This window comes from Zonotrichia albicollis, chromosome 30 (assembly GCF_047830755.1).
Source record: "Zonotrichia albicollis isolate bZonAlb1 chromosome 30, bZonAlb1.hap1, whole genome shotgun sequence".
Taxonomy (NCBI): Eukaryota; Metazoa; Chordata; class Aves; order Passeriformes; family Passerellidae; genus Zonotrichia; species Zonotrichia albicollis.
Window position 1 is genome coordinate 4913401 of NC_133848.1, and position 8878 is coordinate 4922278.

General features: G+C 58.7%; 1 protein-coding gene across 1 annotated transcript; it reads left to right on the forward strand.

Moving 5' to 3' along the window:
* Positions 1-1206: 1206 nt before the first annotated feature.
* Positions 1207-8873, forward strand: LOC141725492 (uncharacterized). Its single transcript, XM_074529204.1, has 6 exons — positions 1207-1312; positions 2272-2316; positions 3993-4085; positions 5378-5756; positions 6974-7130; positions 8598-8873. The coding sequence occupies exons 1-6, from the start codon at positions 1306-1308 to the stop codon at positions 8829-8831; spliced, it is 915 nt and encodes a 304-aa protein (XP_074385305.1). The 5' UTR covers positions 1207-1305; the 3' UTR covers positions 8832-8873.
* The last annotated feature ends 5 nt before the right edge of the window (positions 8874-8878 follow it).

Below are 8878 nucleotides of genomic sequence, written 5' to 3' on the forward strand. Positions count from 1 at the left end.
GATCACTGGGATCACTGGGGTTGGATACTGGGATCATTGGGATCGCTGGGATCATTGGGATTGGGTGCCAGGATCACAGGGATCATTGGGATCACAGGGAGCATTGGGATCAGGTACAAGGATCACTGGGATCATTGAGGTTGGATACTGGGATCACTGGGATCTTTGGGATCGGGTACAAGGATCTCTGGGATCATTGGAACCACAGGTGTCTTTGGGATCAAGTGCTGGGATCCCAGGGATCACTGGGCTCACAAGGATCATTGGGATCAGGTACTGGGATCACAGGGATCATTGGGATCATGGGGATCATTGGGATTGGGTACAAGGATCACTGGGATCATTGGAATCATTGGGATTGGATACTGGGATCACAGAGACCACAGGGATCTTTGGGATCAATTACTGGGATCACTGGGCTCACCAGGATCATTGGGATCAGGTACTGGGATCACAGGGATCATTGTGATCATTGGGATTGGATTCTGGGATCACAGGGATCATTGGGATCACAGGGATCATTTGGATTGGGTACAAGAATCCCTGGGATCATTGGAATCATTGGGATTGGGTACAAGGATCACTGGGAACACTGGGATCATTGGGATTGGATACTGGGATCACAGTGATAATTAGGATCAGGTACAAGGATCTCTGAGATCATTGGGATTGGATACTGGGATCACAGAGACCACAGGGATCTTTGGGATCAATTACTGGGATCACTGGGCTCACAAGGATCATTGGGATCAGGTACTGGGATCCCAGGGGTCACTGGGATCATTGGGATTGGGTACCAGGATCACTGGGGTCACTGGGATTCCAGTATCCAGATCACTGGGATCACAGAGATTATTGGGATTGGGTACCAGGTTCACTGGGATCACAGGGATCACTGGGATCATTGGGATTGGGTACCAGGATCACTGGGGTCACTGGGATCAGGTACTGGGATCACTGGGATCATGGGTTCCTCCCTCTGGAGCTGCTGCGATGCCGGACATCGATTTCCTTCCCCAGTGTGACGCTGCTGGAATTGCAGATATTCCATGGAAAATAAAAGATTTGCATCTTGCTGCCTCAAAAATCCCGATATTTGGGAGATAATCCCCCCAAAAAATTCCAATATTTGGTGGCTCCCATCACCCCACAGCCAAGAATTCCGTGTTGGTGGATGGAGATCCCGAGGGAACAGTGTCCCTTTTGTCCCTAAACAATGTCCCCAAGGCTGGAATTCCTCACCCCCGGATCCCACCCTTCCCGTGCCGGGGGGATCCGAGCTGCCGGGAGGATCGGAGCGCCGGGATGCGGGGTAAGGATGATCCCAGCTGCCGTTCCCATGGGATTTCCAGCTGGAAAAAGGGCGAGGGTGGCTCATTCCCAGCGGCCGCATTGGGATTTAGGGCGAGGTTTTGTTGGGAAAAGGAGTTGTCCCTGTTGGATCCCAAATCCTGGCGCCTCCCTGGATTTCGGGGGGTGGAGCTGCGGCATCGGGAAGGATGAACCCCCCCCGCTAAAGGACCCTGGTGAGGAGGAGAAAATTCCAGAATTCCCTTGGAAATTATGGAATTATTCAAGTTGGAAAAGGCTTCAGAGAAAGATTCCACATCTGGAATATTTCTGGCGATTTGGGGAAGGAGTTTTTGCCCCTCTATGGAATCACAGCTTGGCTCGGCAAAGACTCAAAGACCCCATTCCCGCCTCCATCCAGGAATTCAAGCCCCAGCTTCCCAAATTCCACCCCAATTCCAAAGGTTTATGCACACAAGCGCCGCGGGGCGGACCCGCAGAACCAGGAAACCGCCAGGCCAAAATTTAACCCCCAAAAAACCTGGGAAAAGGAGACTCACTCAATCCCTGCCCCGGGAAAGAGAATTCCCGAGGAAATCCCTGGAAAAGCTTCGGCAGCGGGCACGGCTCGGGTCCGGGGAGTTGGCACCTCCTGGCACCTCCCGAATCGCGCACAAAGGTCCCCGTTCCGCCCGTTTGTTTAAACAAACACCTTCCCGGCGGGACAAATCCCGGGAATACCCACAGGGAGACGGAACCCGGGGCCGTTGGGCTCCGGAGGGGGCGAAAATTTGGGATTTTCCTGGGATTTCTGCTGGCGAGGAGAAATCCAGGGAAAATCTGGGCGCTCCCGGGGCTTTTCCACATTCCTGGATATTCCCATGAGGTGGGAATCGGGGTGCTGCGGGCCCGCAGGTGCCTCCGGAGCGGGATGGAGCCGGTGCAGCCGGGATTAACCCGTTCCGTGCCGGTTTCTCCCAGGAGATGAAATCCCGCCTGGATCCGGCTGCGCTGGCATTGCCCAAGGTGTGTGACCCGTGCGGAACCGGGACAAGGTGGGGATGTGGGGGCAGCGCCGTGGATTTGGGGTTCAGCCCCGTGGGATGTGGGGTTCTGCAGGCTGCGGGTTGGAAAAATGGGAATATTCCAGTGGGGGTGAAGGAATTCTTGCCTTTGGGGCAGGGAAACTGAGGCACGGAGCCAGCCCCGCCCTGCCCTGCGGTGTTTTGGGGGTTCCCGGCTGAATCACCCATAAATCCCATGGGAAGGATCTCGGGGAGTGGGGAAGGGAGAGTTTCACCCCGAGGGGGACTCGGGGGCTGTTCCCGATCCCTGAAAATCTCTGGGAAAGGGAACCGGGGGGTGCCGAGGGCTGTGGGAGGCGGGGGGGGGAACAGGGATCGGTTCGGGATTTGGGGAGCGGCAGCGGCACCCCCGGATCTGCGGGATAAAGGGTTAACAGGGAAAAGGCTCCGCTCGGCCGAGTGGTTCCTGGTTTGTTTGGAGTGCGGGAGGCGAGAGCGAAGGGGGAGGGGGCGCGGGGCTGGGACCCCTCCTCGGGAACCGCCGGGACCTCCTTGGGAATTGGGAATTTGGGAATTGGGAATTTGGGAATTTCCGCCTGGCACCGAGCTCAACCCCCGCTCCCGTCACCCGCAGGTAGGACCGGGGTGACCCGGGGTGACCTGGGGACAGCAGGACCCCCCAAAATCCTCTCTGAGCCCCCCCGAGCCCACCCCAGGGCCTCTTCTCCGTGGTCCCCCCAAGGTCGCGATCCCGGTTCCCTCCGGTACCCCCGGGATGGGGATCCCCCGCCGATCGTTCCCCGCCGGTACCGGACGGTGCTGGGAAAACTCCGGGTCCAAATCCCTCCGGGAATTCCGGTATTCCCAGCGGGAATCCCACCCCGCCGTTCCCAGCTCGGAGAAGATCCCGAAATTCCCGGTCCGCCGGTATCCCGGTGTTATCCCGGTGTTATCCCGGTGTTATCCCGGTGTTATCCCGGCGTTATCCCGGCGTTATCCCGCCGTTCCCGAGTCCCGGTCGGGATCCAAACCCGTCACTCCACCACCAACATTTCGGGGTTTTCCCCAGGACCGGGATTTTGGGGGATCGGTCCCCAAGATCGGGATTTGGGAGGGGGATCGGGATTTGGGGCTGGAGCTGCCCCCAGGACCAGGATTTGGGGGGGGCTGTCCCCAATATCGGGATTTGGGGGGGACTGTCCCCAGTATCGGGATTTGGAGGGGGGATCGGGATTTGGGGCTGGAGCTGCCCCCCAGATCGGGATTTGGTGGGGGGGGAATCTGTCCCCAGGATCGGGATTTTGGGGGGAGCTGTCCCCGGAATTGGGATTTTGGGGCAGCTGCTGCAGGATTTCCCTTTCCCTGCTCCAGAGCTCGGATTTGCATCCTGAGATTCCCACCAGGCTCAGGGAAGCTCCTGCACATCCCGGCTGCTTTCCTGCACCTGGATGAGCTCGGGAACCCCAAAATCTGAGAGTTGGGGGAGCCTCGTGGGCTCTTGGGAAGAGCCGTGCCTGTGGTTTTCCCCTGGAGCCATGGCCACGCTCCTCTCCTCATTTATTTATGATTTCATATTTATTATCCCGCATTTGTGGCCGATCCCCAGCAGATCCACAAAGGAAAACGTTGTGGGTTTTTTTTTAATTTTTTTTTGTTGTTTTCTTTTTTTTAAATCAGCTGACCGGGCTGGGAATGTAAAAACAGGAAAAACGGCTGAGCTCATCCCAGCTCATCCCAGCTCATCCCAGTCCTCTCCCTGTGCCCAGCGGGGTGAGTCTGGCCAGGCCAGGATGTGGGGACGGGGCTGGGATTTGGGGATTGTGGCCCAGGGATTGGGGGGATCCATCGGGAGCAGCCCAGGATCCAGGAGGGGATCCCAGCAGGAGCAGCTGGCTCGGGATGCTCAGGGGGTGTGGGGGTTCTGGGGGGATGTCGGGATTTTGGGAGGGGGTCAGGATTCCCAGGAGTTTCCCGGTCTCGTGGGGCCTTTTAGTGGCTATGGCCAGGCTGAAATCCCCCAGATCCCAACTCAGATCCCATCCCAAAACCCGCTCAGATCCCAACTCAGATCCCATCCCAAAACCTGCTCAGACTTCATCTCAGATCCCATCCCAAAACCCTCTCAGATCCCACCCCAAACCTCGCCATAATTCCCATCCCAAACCTCTTCGTGTTCCCATCCCACAGCCTCTCCCAGCCCCATCCCAAACCCACCCCAGATCCCATCCCAGACCCCCCAGTCCCTCTAAAGCCCCCCTGGGCCCCTCTCCTCACTCTGGGGGGGTTTATTCCTCCCGTCAGGGTGGGAATTTGGGGGCTCAGGGGAGCTGCACCCTTGAGGGGTCACCCTGGGATGGGAGGTCCCAATCCCAATCCCAATCCCATTCCCTCTCCCATTCCCATTCCCATTCTCATTCCCATTCCTTTTCCCACTCCCATTCCCACTCCCACTTCCTTTTCCATTCCCAATCCCTTTCCCCCTCCCTTTCCCATTCCTGTACTCATTCCCATTTTCCCAATCCCATTTTCCCAATCCCATTTTCCCATTCCCTCTCCCATTCCCATTCCCATTTTCCATTCCCATTCCCACTCCATTTCCCAATCCCATTTTCCCATTCCCTCTCCAATTCCCATTCCCTCTCCAAGTCCCATTCCCAACCCCATCCCATTTTCCCATTTTCCCATTTTCCCATTTTCCCATTTTCCCATTTTCCCATTTTCCCATTTTCCCATTCCCAACCCCATTCCCTGTTCCCGTTCCCATTCTCTCTCCCATTCCCAATCCCAATCCCATTTTCCCATTTCCTCTCCCTTTCCCATTTTCCCCTTCCCCACCTCTCTCCTCCCTTCCCGAATTCCTCCCAGTTTAATGAATAACCACAAGAGCTCAGCCTGGGGCAGGGGGGTGGATTTTGAATTTCCTGCCCCCACTGGGGGCTTTGGGGACCCTCCATCACTGTGGGGACACCGGAACGCCCCCCCCTGCTCGGGCTGAGACCCCCCAAAATCCCCTCAGGGCTGGGCTGGACTCCCCTTAACCCCTCCATTCCCCCTTCCTGCAGCGTCCGGCCCTGAGCGGCACCGGGAGCGCCCCAAAATCCTGGAGCCCCCCAAAATCCTGGAGGACCCCAAAATCCTGGAGCCCCCCAAAATCCTGGAGCCCCACCAAGTTCTGGAGCCCCCCAAAATCCTGGAGCCCCCCCAAGTCACCCCAGAGCCCTGTGGGGGGCTCCCGCCCCCGAGGCGCCGCTGCGTGTCCGTCCTGGAGCCCGGCACGGCCTGGGATGAGGATGAGGAGGATGAGGAGGAGGATGAAGGGCGGATCCCCGGCGTGGCCCTGCGCAGATCCCGGGCCCTGCGGAGCTCCCTGGACCCTTTCCGGAGGCACAGCTGGGAACCGGGCAAGGAACCGCGGGGCATCCCGGGCTATGGGCAGCTCAGGTACGGGGGGACCCCCGGGGCACCATCACCCCAAATCCAGAGGGGTCGGGGGTCTTCTGAGCCCCCCAAACCCGGGGATTGGGGTCCATCCCTGCCTGGGTGGGGACACCCCCAAATCCAGTGGGGTTGGGGGTCTTCCTCCATCCCTGAGCCCCCAAATCCATCCCTGCCTTGGTGGGGACACCCCCAGCCCCGACCCCCAAATCCTGCAGGGGTCAGGATCTTCCTGCATCTCTGAGCCCCCCAAATCCAGGGACTGGGATCCATCCCTGCTTTGGTGGGGACACCCCCAAATCCACCGGGGTCAGGGGTCTTCCAAGCCCCCAAACCCAAATTGGGATCCATTCCTGCCTGGGTGGGGACACCCAAAATCCCACTCCCCAAATGCAACAGTGTCAGGATCTTCCTCCATCCCTGAGACCCCCAAATTTGGGGATTGGGACCCTCCATGCCTTGGTGGGGACACTCCCAGATCCAGTGGGTTCAGGGGTCTTCCTGCATCCCTGAGCCCCCCAAATCCAAATTGGGATCCTCTGTGCATCCCTGCCTTGGTGAGGACACCCCAAATTCCCCAACCCCCAAATTTTCCTGCATCTCTGAGCCCCCCAAACCCAAAATGTGATCCATCCCTGCCTGGGTGGGGACACCCCCAAATCCAGTGGGGTTGGGGATCTTCCTGCATCCCTGAGGATCCCCAAACACAAATTGGGATCCATTCCTGCCTTGGTGAGGACACCCCCAATCCCAAACCCCAAATCTAGTGGGGTCGGGGGTCTTCATGCATCCCTGAGCCCCCCAAATCTGGGGATTGGGACCCTCCATGCCTTGGTGGGGACACCCCCAAATCCAGTGGGTTCAGGGGTCATCCTGCATCCCTGAGCCCCCCAAACCCAAATTGGGATCCTCTGTGCATCCCTGCCTGGGTGGGGACACCCACAAATCCAGTGGGGTTTGGGGACCTTCCTGCATCCCTGAGCCCCCCAAATCTGGGGATTGGGACCCTCCATGCCTTGGTGGGGACACCCCCACATCCAGTGGGGTTTGGGGACCTTCCTGCATCCCTGAGCCCCCTAAATTTGGGGATTGGGACCCTCCGTGCATCCCTGCCTGAGTGGGGACACCCCAAATTCCCTGCTCACCCCTGGGGGACCCGCTTTGGGGGTGTCCCCCCCTCAAGGCCCCGATTTGGGGGTGACTTTCCCCGTGTCCCCCCCCAGCAGGAGCCCCGAGCTCGGCTCCAGCGCGGAGCAGCTGGGGGGGCTCTGTGGGCGCCCCCGGGACCCCCGGAGAGCCCCCCTGGTGCACAGCAGTGACGAGCTGGACTCGCTGCTCTCGCAGGACGAGGAGGACGAGGCCGACGTGAGGCGGGCACAGGTGGGACCCTGCTGTCACCCCGGGGCCACCCAGCGGCCACCCGAGCCAGGGGAGGGGACAGGGGACACCGGGGAGGGGAGCACTGGGGGAAAGGCACGTCCTGGTGGCTTTGGTCACATTCTGGGGGCTTTGGTCACATCCTGGGGGCTGTGCTGTCCGTCCTGGTGGCTTTGTTCACATCCTGGTGGCTTTGGTCACATCCTGGGTGGCTTTGTTCTCACCCCAAGTGGATTTGTCATCGTCCTGAGCAACTTTGGCATCATTTGGGGTCAATCTGTTGTCACTTTGGGTGGCTTTGCCATCGTCCTGCTGGTTTGCCATTGCCCAGCGTGGCTTTGCCTTTGCCCAGAGTGACTTTGTCACCATCTTGAGTGGCTTTGTCATTGTCCTGAGACTTTGTCACCATCTTGAGTGGCTTTGCCACAGCCCTGGTGGCTTTGCCATTGTCCTGAGGGATTTTGCCATTGTCCTGAGACAATTTGTCACCATCTTGAGTAGTTCTGCCACAATCCTGGTGGCTTTGTCATCATTGTCCTTGTGCCTTTGCCATCATCCTGGGTGGCTTTGCCATTGCCCAGAGTGACTTTGTCACCACCTTGAATGGCTCTGCCACAGCCCTGGTGGCTTGGTCACTGTCCTTTCACCTTTGCCATTGCCCAGAGTGACTTTGCCATTGTCCTGAGAGACTTTGTCACCTCCTTGAGTGGCTTTGCCACAGTTCTGGTGACTTTGTCACTGTCCTTGGGCCTTTGCCATTGCCCAGAGTGGCTTTGCCACCGTCTTGAGTGGCTTTGGCATCGTCCTGAGTGGCTTTGGCATCATTTTGAGTGAGCCTGTTGTCACTTTGGGTGGCTTTGCCATCATCCCAAGTTGGCTTGGCCATTGTCCTGCTGGTTTGCCATTGCCCAGAGTGACTTTGTCACCACCTTGAGTGGCTTTGTCACAGTCCTGGTACCTTTGCCACCATCCCGGGTGCCTTTGCCATTGCCCAGAGTGACTTTGTCACCATCTTGAGTGGCTTTGGCATCGTCCTGAGTGGCTTTGTCACTGTCCTTGTGTCTTTACCACCATCCTGGGTGGCTTTGCCATTGCCCAGAGTGGCTTTGCCACCATCTTGAGTGGCTTTGCCACCATCTTGAGTGGCTTTGTCACTGTCCTTGTGCCTTTGCCACCATCCTGGGTGGCTTTGCCATCATCCCAGTTGGCTTGGCCATTGTCCTGCTGGTTTGCCATTGCCCAGAGTGGCTTTGTCACCATCTTGAGTGGCTGTGCCACATTCCTGGTGCCTTTGTCACTGTCCTTGTGCCTCTGCCACCATCCCGGGTGCCTTTGCCACCACCACGAGTGGCTTTGCCACCGCCCCGAGTGCCCAGGACGCTCCTTCCCCCCGGCAGCCGCTTCCATCTGGGGACCGCTGTGGGGGAGGGAGGGTGGCAGTGCCACCACTGTCGCTGTCCCCGCCGGCAGGAGGACGCCAGGCGGCTCCCGGCGCCCCGGGCCGGGCCGCGCTCCCGGGGCTGGTCCCGTTTCAAATCCGCGTCCCTCGGTGTCATCGCCAGCGTCCCCGGCGAGGAGGGTGAGTCTGTCCGTCTGTCCCCCCCCATGGAGGGACCCTCGTGTCCCCCCTGGCGCTGTCCCTGCTCCGACCTCCCCGCTAACGACCCAGAATCGATGGCGCTGCCGCCGCAGTTAATTAGTTAATTATCACCCCCTCCATCCCCAGCTCATCGCCACCCTTTTAAAATTTC

Bases quoted from the DNA above. Each gene is read 5' to 3' on its own strand.
- LOC141725492 (XM_074529204.1), top strand. The intron at 5,757-6,973 runs GTACGGGGGGAC...GTCCCCCCCCAG, and splicing joins CCGGGCTATGGGCAGCTCAG to CAGGAGCCCCGAGCTCGGCT. The intron at 7,131-8,597 runs GTGGGACCCTGC...CCCCGCCGGCAG, and splicing joins CCGACGTGAGGCGGGCACAG to GAGGACGCCAGGCGGCTCCC.